The sequence below is a fragment of the Solanum verrucosum genome, unplaced genomic scaffold (genome assembly GCF_900185275.1).
Source record: "Solanum verrucosum unplaced genomic scaffold, falcon-dt-bn FXZP01000278.1, whole genome shotgun sequence".
Classification (NCBI taxonomy): Eukaryota; Viridiplantae; Streptophyta; class Magnoliopsida; order Solanales; family Solanaceae; genus Solanum; species Solanum verrucosum.
Window position 1 is genome coordinate 4,794,797 of NW_026020332.1, and position 16,905 is coordinate 4,811,701.

The 16,905-nt window shown below is 35.8% G+C and overlaps 1 protein-coding gene across 1 annotated transcript; it reads right to left on the bottom strand.

The window, feature by feature from the left end:
• Positions 1 to 781: 781 nt before the first annotated feature.
• Positions 782 to 15,456, bottom strand: LOC125836579 (ABC transporter I family member 11, chloroplastic). The gene is made up of 11 exons (XM_049515767.1): positions 15,312 to 15,456; positions 15,163 to 15,208; positions 14,040 to 14,119; positions 13,677 to 13,728; positions 13,430 to 13,563; positions 12,939 to 13,053; positions 12,736 to 12,822; positions 12,550 to 12,598; positions 11,257 to 11,341; positions 9,838 to 9,968; positions 782 to 943 (listed from the first exon to the last, which is right to left on the bottom strand). Exons 1-10 carry the CDS (start codon positions 15,413 to 15,415, stop codon positions 9,890 to 9,892), a joined length of 831 nt encoding a protein of 276 aa, XP_049371724.1. The 5' UTR covers positions 15,416 to 15,456; the 3' UTR covers positions 782 to 943; positions 9,838 to 9,889.
• Positions 15,457 to 16,905: the final 1,449 nt, after the last annotated feature.

Genomic DNA, 16,905 nt, shown 5'->3' on the forward strand with positions numbered 1-16,905 from the left:
AAAGCATAATCAAGCTTATAAGTTAAAAAAAAAATAGTTTTCAAAGGAGTGGATAAATGATAAATTAGTAAAATTACTTATCTTAATTATGATTACTTTAAAAGCTCGTAGAGGAAAAAGTGGACAGCTAATATGGGATAAGAGTAATTACTTAACAAAGCATTAAAAATGATCCTGATAAATTAAGAAACAATTTCATGACAAATTGGAAGAATTAATAAAATTTGACTAGATCACTTGTTCTTGCTTGGCCACTAAGTTGCCGTTTTCTGAGTAACAAGTTACCTAACTATTTTATTTCTTTTTGACAACTTAGGTGTTCGTGTGCACCATTACTAATTTTACGGGATACACGTGTGACTCTATCCACCGAAGCTAAAACGAATAGAAAGATATCACCTACTAGTATTGTTGGTTTCTAAGAAGAAAGAAAAACCCCCTTCAATGATAGCAAGATTGAAGTGTGCATGCATGTTTTGAAGTTTCTGTTCTCTCTGTTTAGCTTCAGCACATTTGCACTTTAAGGCTTAAAAAGAGAACAACAACAATACACCCAGAACTACAGCAAAAATGGAAGTTCAAGCCTTCACTGCCACAACTAGAAAAGCTACTATTCATGTATGTTCAACAGTGTAATTTTATTTACCAATGCATGCATACAATAATACATATTTTGAACAAAATTCCAATCGACATTCAAAACTTTTGGAAAGAGACTAGGACAAAGAAAATGCTGCAGACCCATCAAACTTTAATTAAAATTGAAGAGCAAACTAAGTGCTATAGAAAGTTAGAAACTATCTCAAAACTCATTACAGAAACTGTTAATTACATTTAAGAGGTTACATGAAATGTGAAGATCTCAATAGTCAGGGATTGAAGTAAAATCAATAACCTTGAGCACCTCTCCAAGAATTGTATGTAATTCACGTCTCATAAAAACCTGCAAGTCATTATAAATTGTCAGAGATGATTGCCGGAATCAACTAAGGGAAACGCGAAGAAAGAACATAAATGAAGAACTAATATGCAACAAGAAGTGCAAGGATCCTATTAAAATTTCTAGTTCTATAAAACATCATATGACAAAGTACTCCAAGCATAACCTTGAGTGATTTTGGGTCACTATGACCTCTCAACATTCCTGAAGATCTCATTCTATTAAGGGTAAAAGGGGTTGACTACCTCAGTGGAGGATATATCACTTAACACCTAGGCTTTAATATTGTTGTAGGTCCTAAAACTGTTTAAAAGGAGTGTTCATCCTCAGCAATTAAAGATGAGAACAAACAACTAAAGGATGAAATTAGAATATTTCCTGAAAGATTTGCAACTCTGGACCCTGGAGCAAGTGGTGCAGTCGATAAAAAGTTTCCTCTGGCTTCCATGCCTTAAAAGTATCTCCAACTGGTACAAGTTATGATGCTTTACCAGCGATAAAGGGTACTGGATTAAAACAGACACTGATTGCAAGTAAAACCACATAGAATTGCAGTCATTCTCTTCTGTTGTTACGTAAACATACTTATGCGCCATCATCTCAGTCCTTTATCTCAATTTGTAATTCAGACTTGGTGATGGAGCTCAAGACGGAAAAATGTTCAAGAAAGAGTGATAATTTGATCCTTTGCGCGTCAACTGTTAGAGCTTTAAGGGTAATATATACAACTAATAAGTAGGAGTATGTAGTATGGAGGTGTGAGCAAAAGTTAACACAGAAGAACAAACGAGTACCTCCTTCCTTCCATGTGTAACGCCAATGTAGGAGAAATGGGCTATAATCATTAAGGTTGATCAGTTGTTGTAATGCTAATAATTGTTGAATTAGTATTCTTGTGAAAAAATGGACATTAGGACAACCACAAAAGCTAGCTCACGGTGAGCATTGTCCGAGATCGTATAAGGAGACAGCAACTCATTTCCTCCATCAATGTGGACACGGAAATTAGTCATGCTTGTCAATTTTCTGCTGAAATGCCTCTCAAAGTGAGAGTCTTTCCATTATATAGAGAAAATAAAGATTACATCCCTAAAGATCCGCCATTCCTATCCCTAAAGATCAACTATTCTATCTCTACAAATCTGCTATTCAATCCTTCTAAATCTGCCTTGCTATCCATCCAAATCAGCTATTCTATCACAATATTTATTCCTTTGATTCTACAACAAATGTATATGATCATGCTAATTTATATCACTATATAATTACATTAATATATACAATCATTTAGTTGTCCATCATGCTAACATCCCCCCTAAAATTGATGTTGGTGGATCAAGAAGCATCAATTTGCCTACTAGAAACTGATGGCGTTGCCGTGCCATGGATTTTGTAAACGCATCAGCTATTTGAAGATCGTTGGACACATGTGGAAGAGTAAGGACTCATTTATCTACAACTTCTCTTATATAATGACAATCCACTTCGATGTGTTTGGTCCTCTCATGAAAAACTGGATTAGTAGCAATCTAAATAGCACTTGTATTGTCAGCGTGGAGAGGAGTAGGATGAGATTGAGGAAATCCAATCTCAACAAGTAATCCACGAAGCCATACAACCTCAGAGCAAGCAGTAGACATGGATCGATATTCAGCCTCTATTGAAGATTTTGACACACGATCTTGCTTTTTACTCTTCCAAGATATCAATGACTCTCCAAGAAACATGCACCAACCAGAGACTGAATGACAAGTATTAGGACATCCCGCCCAATCAGAATCACTAAAAGCATTAAGACGAATAGGAGAACCACTTGGAAAGAACAATCCACGAGTAGATGTTCCTAGAAGATACCGAATGATGCGACGAACAGCCACCAAGTGGAGATGACAGGGAGCTTGCATAAATTGACTAACTTGTTGAACTGCAAAAGAGATATCAGGCCGATTAATAGTAAGGTAATTTAGACTCCCAAATAATTGTCGAAATATAGTTGGATCAGGAAGAAGATCGCCTTCCTCACGATGATACTTCACATTCAATTCCAATGGAGTATCTACGGAGGATGAATCTTGAAGACCAGCCAAAGAAATCAGATCCTGAGTATATTTGTGTTGGTTTAGAAACACACCTGAAGCAACATTATAAACTTCCAAACTCAAAAAATAAGTAAGTGTACCAAGATTTTTCATATGAAAAGAATCTTTAAGCTGCTGTTGGAGGCTAGTGATTAGTGAAGAATCAGTTCCTGTGATAATAATGTCATCTACATACACCAAAAGAATAACACAACTTGTAGATGTTTTCTGAAGAAACAAAGATGAGTCATATTTGCTCTGCTCAAAAGAATATTGTAGCAAAGTAGACCGGAACTTATCAAACCAAGCTCTTGGAGCTTGTTTTAATCCATACAAAGACCGCTTCAACTTGCATACATCTGATGTAGGCGATGAGAACAAACCAGGTGGAGGTTTCATATAAATATCTTCTTTAAGATCACCATGGAGAAAAGCATTTTTGATTTCCATTTGATACGAAGACCAGTTTTGTGAAGCAACAATGGCAATGATAGTTCGCACCGTAGTCATTTTGGCTACGGCTGCAAAAGTCTCCTCATAGTCCACCCCATACTCTTGTCCGTTACCAAGAACAACCAATCGAGCTCTGTACCGATCAAAAGATCCATCAAAATGAAGTTTGATTGAATAAACCCATTTACATCCAATAGGGCGGACATTTGAAGGACATGAAATAATGTCCCCTGTGTCATTTTCTTTAAGAGCCAAAAGTTCTTCCTCCATTGTTTTCTGCCAACATTCATACTTGGAAGCTTGTGAGTAACAAGATGGAACAGATATGTTGGATAAAGTAGAGGAAAAGCCATACCAATTAGGAGTACGAGATACTCTGGTAGATCATCGAGTAGGCTCAAGAGGACTAGATCTTGAAGAATTCTCAGATTCTAGTTGTGGTACAGTTTCAGGTGGCGGATCAGTGTCGGGATAGGATAAAGTTGGCCGACGTCGTTCATACACAAATCCAGGTTTGAACCTCTTAAAAAAAGATGATGAATCCTCAAAAGTAGGAAGAAGAGGAAAAACATACGATGGATCTACAATCGCAGGAAAGAAATATTGATTCTCAAAGAAAACAACATTTCTAGAAATACGAAATTTGTGAGAACATGGATCATAGCAAATAAAACCTTTTTGTGAAGTACTATAACCCATAAAAGCACATTTTTTTTTATTTTTTTTTTTATTTGCACCGGGTGTCCGAGTCTCTTTGAGCCCCGACTAATCCCGGGGGTGCACAGGCCCTCGGCAAGGAGTTTCCCGCAAGTGCACCACGGTTAATTCAGGTTTTACCCAGTCCGATGGCCCTCAGAAATTGTTTGCACCTAGTGGGTTTCGAACTTGAGACCTTGAAAGGGAGCAAACCCCAAGGCTCAAGTCAATTGCCAGCAGGCCAACCCCTGAGGGTTCATAAAAGCACATTTAGTAGACTGTACAGAAAGTTTATTGCGCTGCGAAGGAGGCAAATGCACAAAACAAACACAACCAAATGTATGAAAATCACTATAGTTAGGATTTTGATGATAAAGACGAAAATATAGAGACTCAAAATTTAGCACTTTAGATGGCAATCTATTAATTAAATAGACAGCGGTAGACAAAGCTTCCACCTAATATTTAGTTGGTACAGAGGACTCAATCAATAAAGTACGAGTGACATCTAAAAGATGACGATTCAGCAACTCCATTTTGTTGTGGTGTATATGGGCAAAAGTGTTGTGAGACAATTCCTTTGTCAAGCAAGAATTTTTTGAATTCACAAGACATATATTCTCCACCAGAATCAGATCTTAATAATTTGATGCATGTAGAAAATTGAGTCTCAATGTAAGCCAAAAATGTCTTGAACATGGAAAATACCTCAGATTTGGATTGAAGAAAATACACCCATGTAAACCGACTATAATCATCAATGAATGTCACAAAGTATTTGAAATGAGCATGAGAAATAATTGGTGAAATTCCCTAAACATCACTATGAATGACATCAAAGCACTTTGTAGCACGACTACCAAAATTAGGAAAAGGAAGAGTTTTACTTTTGCCTAATTTACAAGTAAAACAATCAATGGAAGCAACTGAAAATTGATTTTTATTTCCCAATAAACCAGAATTTGATAAATGAGACAACACAACAGAATTTAGATGTCCTAGATGCTTATGCCAAACCTCAGTCGTACTAGCAGTAGAAGTACAAGCAAAAGATAGAACAGGAGGAATTGAAAAGTGTATAGGAAACAATCGTCCAACTTTAAGGCCCTTCGCAATTATCGTCCCCGACACCTGACCCTGCACGAGACAACCATTATGAGAAAAATTCACATCACAATTGTTATCTACCAATTGCCCAACTGAAATAAGACTAGTTGAGAGCTTTGGTGAAACAAAAACATTCTTGAAAGTTGAAGTAATGTCCCCAACCTTGGTAATGGGTAAATTACTACCATTGGCAATCTGTATTTGTGATGGACCTTGATACTTACAAACATTTTTTAGGATGCTCGTTGAGTTGATGTGATTGGAAGCACCTGAATCAACAATCCAAAAATTAGATGTAACATCATTACCTTGTAATCCCTATGCTGAAAAGGCTGACACGATCATTTGTTGTACCATTTCAGGAGAAAAAACTTGTCCTGAAGATGAGTTATCATTAGTGGAACCATTTATCCCAGCTTGAAAAGTATTGATCCTACGATATTGAGGGCGCACGGGACACTCTTTGATAACGTGTCCTTGTTGTTTACAATAATTACAGAACTTCTTGCTACAATTGCTAGCAATATGACCATATTCCTTGCAACTGTAGTGTAACATCTAGCGAATTGAAATAGCTAGGAAGAAGCTAAGAACTTGAAATAATCGTTTTTGGAAATAGTGACAATCCTGGAAATTTGTTTAAGTTAGGAAAAGTGAGTTTTTGGTCAACTTCACACGGCCATAACTCCTAGCTCAGGATGAGTTAGGTGTACTTCTAGATATGGTTGGAAAACTCTTGGAATGATCTTTCCAACGCCGCCAAGTTTGCGAAATTGCGAGTTCGTATGAGTGAGATATGCCCATTGAAAGTTGGGTTGTTCAAATAAGGAAATGTCCAATCCGGATTTTTAAGGGGTATTTTAGTCTTTTCCTTGCCCTATTATTTTAATCCGTTTTTAGGAGTTTAATATGGGTCAAATAAAATTTTAGTCAGTTTTAGAAATTGGAATTTTACGCTAGGGCTTGGAGAAAGGAGAAAAGAGGAGAAAGAAGAAGGGCAAGAATTCATCAAGATCGATCCATTTAGTTGTGGTTTTCGCCAAGGATTTATTCCTACCAGGTATGTGAGATCACATAGCGTTGGGTTAGTTCACCCACGCGCCAACCATGATTACATTCAGCGAATTTAGGTCTTTGAAATTTAGAAATTGAGTTCTTGATGAACATTGTTGAAAGTTTCGTTGAATTCTTGTGGATTGTGTTGTTGAAGTTTCTTGATGATTTGATTCATGTTTCCGGGTGAAATTTCGAGTTGAATTTATTGTATATTGAGGTTATTGATGATTCTAAGTGTTTGGGGAAAGAACCAAGTGAAATTAGAGGGTTTAGAGTTGAAAAACGAAGAAGAAAGTTCAGAGTTTTCTGGGGAGGGGGCTGGGGCGCCGCGCCTCCCAGAGCGCCACAAAAGTTCCTCTGAACTTTTGGGCTCTGGCGCGCCGCACCAGCCAGAGAGCCACAACAAGCTCTCTGAACTTTGAGGGCTGGCGCCCCAGAGCGCCAGGGACGCCAATTCTCCCCTTTCGTTCCCCACCTTTTCGTACTTGTTCCTTAGCAATATACCTATGTTTTCTAGTTGATTCCAACACTCTAAGGTACATATAAACATCATGAAATCATCCATAAACTTGAGATCATGAACCTTGAATCCATAATCCAATTCAAGGAAAGTTAGGATCAAAGTCAGAGAGAAGTTAAGAGTCAAGTCTAGAAGTTAAGAAGAAAGTCAAGCAAAGTTTTTAAAGTTTTCAAAAGTCTTCAACAAACGTTTTAACTTTGTTTTAAGACTTAAGTTTCAAGTTAAGCAAAGAGTGAAGAGTTGAGTTCATTTCTCAAAAAGCTATAAGGGAACTAACTATTCCCCAAAAAGTTTATAAATGTTTTCACATTTGAGCAAGAAAAGGGAGCATCGATTCCAAGAAAGCGTTAAGCTAAGTTTTGAGTAATTATCTCAAACCAAAGAAAGGAGTTGTTTTAAAACATCTGAGCTAAGTATATTTTTGGGAGTAGTATTGAGCACCGATATAGGGATGCGAGTTCATATTAACTCAAGTCTCCATAAACCATGTAGCCATCATGGGTATTAATGGGTCATACTTTTTAGATGATCACATAAGTTAAGCTAGTGTATCCACTAAGTTAAGTAGTTCTATATGACGGCAAAGTACAAGACAGTCTGGCAACGTGATGGTAAGAACGTTGTATCACCACTTAGGCTCATAGTGGTGGTTGTCGGTTAGAGAATCTTCTGCAGAAACCATATTATTTTCTTATATGAGTAAAGTTGAGTTTGTTATTGCTTTATCTTTAACGAAGTAAGTTGGTTGCAACTGTTTTATAAGCTTTATATATATTGCATGTGCTTTATTGCTTTATATTTGAGTGAAGTTATTCAGAAGTTGAGAAGAGCCAGGTAAGTGTTTCTTTCAGAATCCTTTCAAGCCTATATCTTGTTTTAGCTTTCCAACTCGCATACTCGTACATTCAATGTATTGATGTCAGTTGGCCTGCATTATGATGCAGACGCAGGTAACCAGGATCAGCACCCAGCGCCTCGTTGATCCAGTTTGAGCCTTCAGAGACTGTTGGTGAGCTTCCTTGCATTCCGGAGGACTCCTTTATTTGTTTTTAGTCTTTTAGATGTTAGGATGATCGGGGGTCCTGTCCCGACATCCCTCTTTGTTTTAGAGGCTTCATAGACAGTTAGTAGTCGAATGTCTTTACATTGTTATTTCATATGTTAAGACTTGAGTAGCCATTTTGGCCAAGTTGAATGTTGACTTTTAAACATTCTAAGCTATTAGATTAAGTTATTTGAGTAAGTTCAATTTGATCATTGTATTACTGTCTAGAGTCTTCCACTGAGTCAGTAAGCAAGGCAAAGGGTTCGCTTGAGGCCAGCAATGGTCTTCAAGTGCCAGCCACATCCGGGGTGTAGGCCCGGGGCATGACATGTAGCATTGGGTTCTACTCATATCCCTGCCCTTTCCTTTACCTTGAGCAGCAAATACAACAGTGACATCATTTTCTTTCTTGAAAGCATTTTGTGTGACAAGACGTTGCTCTTCATGAAGTAATTCCCTAAAGCAAACATCCAAAGAGGGAGACGGGTCACGATTCATCAAGTTAGAGCGAACACTCTCAAAGTCGGAGCGTAATTTCATCAAAAATTGGTCTCGCTTGCTTTGCTCATGAACTACCTGAATCACTAATAGAGATTCAGTAGGTATTTTGGCATAGACAATATCTGTAAATTCAGCCCATAAGTTCTGAAATCCAGAAAAATAATCCTGAACAGAAAAACCTCCTTGAGAGTAATTAGCAATTTCATACTCTAACTGAAAGCATCTTGCGCTATTATCTTGGTTGTAAACCTTTTGTAAGTAATCCCACATGGCGTTAGCTGTCTTGTATGGCCTGAGATTAAGAACAATAAGAGGGTGAATTGACCCTAGAATCCATGCCATCACCCGAGCATTTTTAACCTTCCATTCACCTAGCTTTGTTGCATCAGTAGGAGCAGGATCGCTTCCATCTATATGTCCCCATAGTTCTTTGCCGGTGACAAACAACTAAAACTGAAACTCCCAAGAAGAATATTTTTTTCCAATAAAACGAACACCGAAGGATTCAAAGTGATGTGAATTCATGCTTTTGAATAGCTATGAAAACTAAAAAGACTCAAGAAAGCAACTAGAATGACCAAGAACAAAATTCCCAGGTGGTAGGACTAATTGTCGATGAACAGTCAATCAAAAACCAAGATTTTCAAAAAAAAATTAGAAGGAACCACAGATGACTCTATGAAACAAGACAGCCAAGAGAAGGCTCTAATACCATGTCAATTTTCTGCTGAAATGCCTCTCAAAGTGAGAGTCTTTCCATTATATAGAGAAATAAAGATTACACATCCCTAAAGATCCACCATTACTATCCCTAAAGATCAACTATTCTATCTCTACAAATCTGCTATTCAATCCCTCTAAATCTGCCTTGCTATCCCTCCAAATCAGCTATTCTATCACAATATTTATTCCTTTGATTCTACAACAAATGTATATGATCATGCTAATTTATATCACTATATAATTACATTAATATATACAATCATTTAGTTGTCCATCATGCTAACAATGCTAAGATGTTCTTTAAATTGTTGAATCCTCACATTATGGTGAGGTTGCAATAATTATCTCTTCTTGCAAAGTTTAACTTTCTAGATATAAACTAATAAAAAAAGAAACTTACTAAATATTAGAAATTGTATTGTGTAGATACATCTTTTTTTTATCAATCAGTAGATATATCTTCTATCGCAACTAGAGGAGAATACTGTGTGATAGCCTGGTAGAGTGATAGGCACTAAATACAGTAAGAGAGTACATGAAAGGCATATCCTAACTTTCACAACAAGGGCCTTTCCAATGATGCAAAATCAGTCATTTTTTATCTTGTGAGCATTGTTCACATTTGCTACTCCTGAACTCTAATCATTTTCCCAGTCTATGAAGATCAGCCATAACTGAAAGAGCATGATGATAAAGAGGCCTCATAGCATAGTCATACCTCATTTATTACATCAGAAAATGATTATTGGGAACATTATAAGTTCTGAGTATTAAATGGGTAGTGGCTCTCTTTTAAGTGCTCCTCCCATTTCCATCCTCCAAGATTGATCTACCAAAGATGCCAACTCCCTACAGATAACCACCAATGCAGCTATTAGAGAAGGAACCAAATTTTTAATACAATAAGAGCACAAGGTACATATATCTCATCTTCACTGTCAGCTGCGATCAGTTAAATATCAATCAAGAACCAGAAATGAATTGCCAGGAAAATAGAAGTACCAGAAACAAAATAATGATTTATGTCTTCCAATTAAATGCCATTTTTTGACTATGCTAAGTTGAGAGTTGAATGCAGTTCTATCTCACTTGTGGAAGATAGTGGCCAAAACTAGTTTTCTGAATCCTTCTAGGGTAGCAGTGAAAAATATAACCGGCCAACTAGTTTTGCTTAGAGGGCAAAATTGATTGATTAATCTTTTACTCAGACATTGCCAACTGTGTAAGCGTAAAAGCATATCCTTACATCATCTACCCCTTCTATTTCAAATTGATTGTTTTAGTTTTCCCATTTCTTTGATAAGTTTTCACCTTTTATTGCAAACAATCAAAAGTTTGACACACTCAAATTTTACATTTTCAACATTTGAAGAATTACTCTGTTGTTTGCCTGTTTTTTTCTTCTTTTTTTTAAGATCAAGAAGTCTGTCCAGAGCCAACCCTTTGGGCCACCGCAACCTTCGAAATTCTGGGATGATGTGCCCGCCCCTCTACCATTCTCTACTTAAACATTGAACTGAGTTCTTTTGGCATGGGGATCAAATTTGTGAATCAAGATACAAGTCCCTCAACCTTTGCCAATTGAGCTGACCCGGGGAGGCATCTCTTTTTTTGGCTGTTCCTCATACAGAAACACACATATTGTCAATAAAATACAAATTCAGTGCTTTTACATTTTAAAATTGTAGAAGGCAAACAAGATATGCAATTTGAAACGGAGAGTAAATGAATATTTCTTTATCATGACACCTAATATCACTATGGGACCACCAAATGTGACCAAGGAAGTGGCAAAGGTAGTACATGCGGCATGTATGGTAGTCGCAGGGCAGGAGTTTGAATCCTGACTGATGATCCAAGTCTAGTGGAGTAGGGTAGAGGAAAAATCCCATTATCCACCAAGTCTGGAAGTGGCAAACAACAGATTTCCCAGTTATCAAGAAAAAGGGACAGGGAGTCTGTGAAAAGTTTCCCGAGTTCACAAGTTATGGATAAATGACTTCCTTCAAGACGTCACCAGAAAGTGTCGATAAATTTTCTCGATATCAATAAAAACCTCGAGTGAACCATGTTAGACATCTAGTATGGTGATTCATTTCCAATAAAATAACATATGTGGACCAAATCAGGAACTTACTTGAGGTCATGGCTGACAACAAGTAAAGTTAGCTCCTTCTTTAGATCCTTTAACAATTTTGCCACATCTGCACGAGCCTTCCAATCTGATTTCCCTCATAAACAATGAACTTTTTTAGAAACTGAGGTTAGGAATATAGTTGAAGTTGGGGACAAAAAACAAAAAAAAATTGTCCATCTAATAACTTATTTATATTTAAAAACAAGTAATTCATTTTTAAAAAATAGACTAGGCTAGCTATATCATACCAAACAAAAAAATAGTAAAATAAGCTTTCAAAATCTTTGAGGGAATAGCTTCACTCCATAGTCCTGCTGCTCAATACCACAACCAAGCCTCACTACCATTATACTACATGCAATCCAAAGAGAGGTATGATCTAATCAGCAAGCTCTTGAACTTCACTTGTACCAACCATAGCAAAGAATTAACTATACAAAAAATTTCAAAATAGCCCTTGTAACATATTAGCAAAAGCAACTTTACCATTCTCAAAAAAAAAACATATTAGCAAAAGCAAATATGAGAGCTAGTACACAGATAGCAGAAAGAGTGTTTTAACACAACAATGATTTGTACATCGATTTAACCATTTGGAGAATAAGATCAGATAGCCCTACAAGGAACTCTATGCTTCTACAAGAAGAAGCAAAAAAATTGCTTTTAAGTGAAGCCAAAGAAGAGTTCCTCTAAAATAGATATAGAGTTCCCACCCTGGTTGCCTTTAGTTCTGGAGAATTAGATAATGCAACCTAACAAAGAATATTAATATTCTATGGCAGAAAGATTTACATATTTCAGCATATTCTTCATAAAGTAAAAGCAGGTAGCATAACCCGTGACTCTATTCTTTATATTACCAAAGTTGATTAGTCGTCCTATTCTTGCTTGTTTGTCATTATTAACAGCTCAGCATATAGGGTTTACTAAGAGTTTACAATCTTGGTGCTTCTGTCATAGAATAACAAGTTGGGACTTTTGTAAGAACAGATTACTCAGATTACAGAATATGGGAGATGGAATCAAAAAAGGGTTGTTCATCAAATATAACAAAAGTAAAATCCTTGTGCAGGCATATCGATTCCCTTGTACCCTTTCAACTTAAACCTAGAAATCACAACTATTCTTGTTCTGTAAAACCAGAACTCTTGTTGCATTAAAAGCATACGTATGTGGGAGAATAACAAACTGATGAATAATCAAATACCTAATAAGGGAAAAACATCAAAAAGGAAAAAAAAAAAGTAATCCAAAAAAACAAAATGAAGTAGATCATAGAAAGCTTCTTCATACCAAGACCGGCAAGAGGCTCATCCAATATTAATAAATCTGGTGTTTGGACCTGTGCAAAGAGAAAACATATTAACAGACAGATAATCAATCAAAATATCAATAATTTTTTGCACACAAATAGGCATACGCATGTTTATACAAATGCACATAGACACTTCCTATTTTTCATAGATGAGAAATCCTTACTAACTGAATAGCAAGGGCTAGCCGACGTTTGTAGCCACCACTTAATGAATGGGGATCCTTATCCAAGGATATTCCTGTTAGACCAACCTAGGAGTTATCAACCACATAAAAAGCTGTCATAATTTGCTGGAAAGTAGACAAGCTTTTCTCATTTGGAAGAGAAAATTAAATGACAGTTTAAATCACACTTAAAAGGAATATACCGACATAATGGCCTTTTGAAGTCTAGAAGCAAGAAGCTCTCTTAATTGTAGGCCACCCTTTTGTCTTGGCCACCCAAATGTAACTTCATCAAGAACAGTGTCGGCAACAAAGTATCTGTAGAACAGTGAAACAGACAAAATCAAGTTAAATAAACTGTTGTTGGAACCAAAAAGAACTGTTTAAACTTTATATTCCTACCTAACACATGCAATACTCACTTTACCAATATGTATGTAAATATATAAATCTATACTTATGTAAATAATACCAGAATTAAGAGGTAAACAAATAGTGTTTAGTTAATTGCAATGCTGATGATTCATGCAATCTGCACCTGGAATAAATTGATAACTGGAGGAGCTTTTGTCTTTTCAGTAAAAACAGTAACTGAAAATGCATTATGTTTAATATGAACCTCAAGATTAAAATTGCATTGTGTCGCAAAGAAAATCCTGACAATGCATGAAACACACAGTCAAGAAATGAGTACCTCTCAGGAAATTGGAAAACAATGCCAACTCTTTCAGGTTGTAAGGGTTCAGGAGACTTAATTTGTTCATCATCATCACTATATCTTTGCACATATATGGAACCTGACGTTGGTTTGCTTAACCCTGCAATCAGCTGCATGGAGAAGGTCAAAGATAAAAACCAGCCTGAACAAAGTACCTTTTGGAGGTTGAAAGGAGAAAAACTAAAATGAATTTGATTACAAAAGACAAAATCAAAAGGAACACCTGCAATAGAGTAGTTTTTCCACTGCCACTCCGTCCAAATATCAAGCCAAAACTACAAAAGATCCATGTCAAATCCACAGAGAGCCTCTTCAAATGCATATCAGCATTTGAGATTCTAGTTTCTTCATAGTGATACTGTTCCGTAGACTGCTTGATATGTCTTTACATATATTATTAACAGTTAGGATATTCACAAATTTTATGAAACACTGGATTTTGATCTCATGTGTGCTTCTATCCAATCAAGAAATGAACAATGTAATCTCTAGTTAGCTCTTAGCCAGGATCAGCTGGAAAGATGACAAAGGACTTCTACAGCAGTAATGGAATGTAGTGCATTTGAATTTTAGCAACAGACTGTACCTTTTTTCAGGGATGGAAAGGTTGACTTGACTCAATAGATCGATCTTGGTTCCTGGAGGTCGATAAGAGACATCCCTTATCTCCAAACCCATAAAAAAAAAAGATTCCACATCTATTATTACCACCTCCACTATACAACCACAATATGTTCAATAATTCTGGACAGCCAAAATAGATAAATTATAAAGAGAAAACTGACTGAATTCAAGTTCAGCATGTTGCATGCCTTGTAAGTTCTGATGGAACTAGAGTTATCAGGAATACCATGTTTCTAATACTTATTAACCTCTAGGGTAAGGAAAATTGAAGAAAGAGAAATCATTTGGGAATTTAATAAAAAAAGTTGTTGAATGACTTTTTGGTTAAAGAGTGTATATGTTACAGAATAAGGTCTCACCACCTAATTAGCATAACTCCTTTCTCCACCAGTCCAGTGACTGAGCCATACGCTACAAAGGGGATTCAATCATCACGAAGTTAAACTAGGCAAATAGGTGAAAATTATGTCTTCTTGTTCAAAAAAGATCTCGAATTCCCTACACATAAGAGTAGAAAGGTACAAATCAGCGTGCCATTTTGTATTTTTCTTCTTTATGAATCCCCTTATCAGAATTACTGGCTTAGCCACTACTGTCACCTAGAAGAAGAGAAAAAAGAGGAAGCCTATGATATATCCATTGCTTCTGCTCGTATACAGATGATAAAAAGCGCCTGCAATAGTTATCAAGTTCCAGAAAAGCTCAAATACCACCAAACTCCTTCAGATAGACTAAACCTCTTAACCTAAGAAGTTAGCAAATTCATAACAACCGGAGCTATCGAGTATCCCCCATAGTGTTTATGAAATAAACCCAGAGAAAAGAAAGCAAACAAATAATGAAGAAAAGAGTAAACCGGGATACAGAGGGTTACACTTCTAGAAAATAAATACCTCTGCGAAGAATTATAGCGTGACTATGGAGTAAGTGAAATTCAGTTAATCAAAATTGTAAATGTAGGCAAGCAAACAACGTTGAACTTTACATGAATCAATTTTACTAAAATTAGGATAATATATAGTTATATAGTAGAAAACCGTACAAAATGATGGCAATTGAAAAGTGGAAAGTTAAGAGGGCTTTACTTCAAAACAGGAGTAATCGCAGGAAACGGATAGTGCTTCCGCCTTTCTGGAATAGAAATGAGAAAATTCAGCTGACAATTGTGAAATTATAGGATCCACTTCCAGTACGAACCGGAGAAAAAAACTAAGGAAGAAGGAGCAAGACTCACCTGAATCGCCCGGGAGGATAGGAAAACGTTGATGATCTTCCAAAAATGGAGGAGCTGGAACTGGAAATTAGTAGTGACAACGAGGGAAGTGGAATGCTCCCCATTTTCTGAACTCTGAGCCTGAGGAACAAAAATGTAACCAAAGAAAATTGGGGGAGATGGACGTTAGCGCCGCAATTGAGGTGGATTATTTAGATTGTGTTGTTGGGTTCCTGGGTTGTGAACGGGTCGAATGAAAGTTCTAATATTAATCATTTACTATTGATCACTATATTGCATTACAAAAATCAGGCACCAATCACTAACGAGTAACGACATTTACCATAACTAATCATTATTACTATATATATTACCAAATACCAATTACCATATTCTTTTTGCATCACTATTATCCACCATATTTATTAATTTTCAATACTAATCTTATGATCAATAATCACTTTTAATCACTATTGTCAATTGACAATCACTATTAACTATTATCATATAATTATCCATCACTCAACACAATCTGACAATAGACACTCACAAACACAATCGCTAGCTCTAACTATCATATAGTCTTTTTTTTTAATTTATGTAGCATTAGATCAACTAATATTTCAATTAAATTTTATCCTCCCTTAGTTTCATTTTGTTTGATTAAGATTGACTTGCACAAATTTTATGAAAATAAAGAAGACTTTTGAATTTTAATGATTTTAAATTAAAGATATGTATAATGTACTAAGATGTTCTTTGAATTTTATGATCGCAAATATGTCATATACGATATTGAATGTAGAAACTATTAAATATAGAAAGTAAAATTAATTTTTAAACATAAAAGTAAGATAAATAAATTAATGAATTTTTGTTTCTCAAATATCCAACCAATTAATTAATTCATTGCCGATTATTCTATTACTTCTTTTTTTTTCATGTTAGTAATGTACACTGGTCAAACTGAATCATAATTGGCCATTTCTTTTCTATTTCAACAATCTTATTTTCACACAGATAATTGTTTATAAATTTATATAATAAACTTCACCGTTTGCAAATTTGTTTGTTAACCCTTGAAGGGTTTGATCGGTAGTTGATTAACATTATTAAGGTATTAGTAATATAGAAATTGCTTTTTAGTTATAAAAAAGTTTATGTAATATTTTATAAGAGATTAATTAATTATTTCTATATTAGTTATTTTTATCTTTTATTCGATATAAAATGATATTCTCTTTTTCTCAATTTATGTAATAGATTTTTCCTTTTAGATCGTCCAAAAAAAAAATGACATATTTTCTTACTTAGCAACTGGCATCACTCCTGGTTACGTTCTTCTCCCTCTTATTTTCTCTGTTTTGCATGACATTCGGAATCATAAGGAGTCTCAAACGAGACTCAGTGTCAACGCTAGATCTCAAATATACAATACTCTTCCAGCCGCATACCTCTCTGCAATAATCCAAACAGAAAAGAACAGCTGGGAGGGCGTGAGGACTCTCATTTGTTTCTTTACGAATTTCTCTCCCTTTCTTAAAGAGCAAAAGGGGTGAAGAGGAGAGTTTCTGCTATATATATATTTGCTTCTGATTGATTAATTAACTGTTCA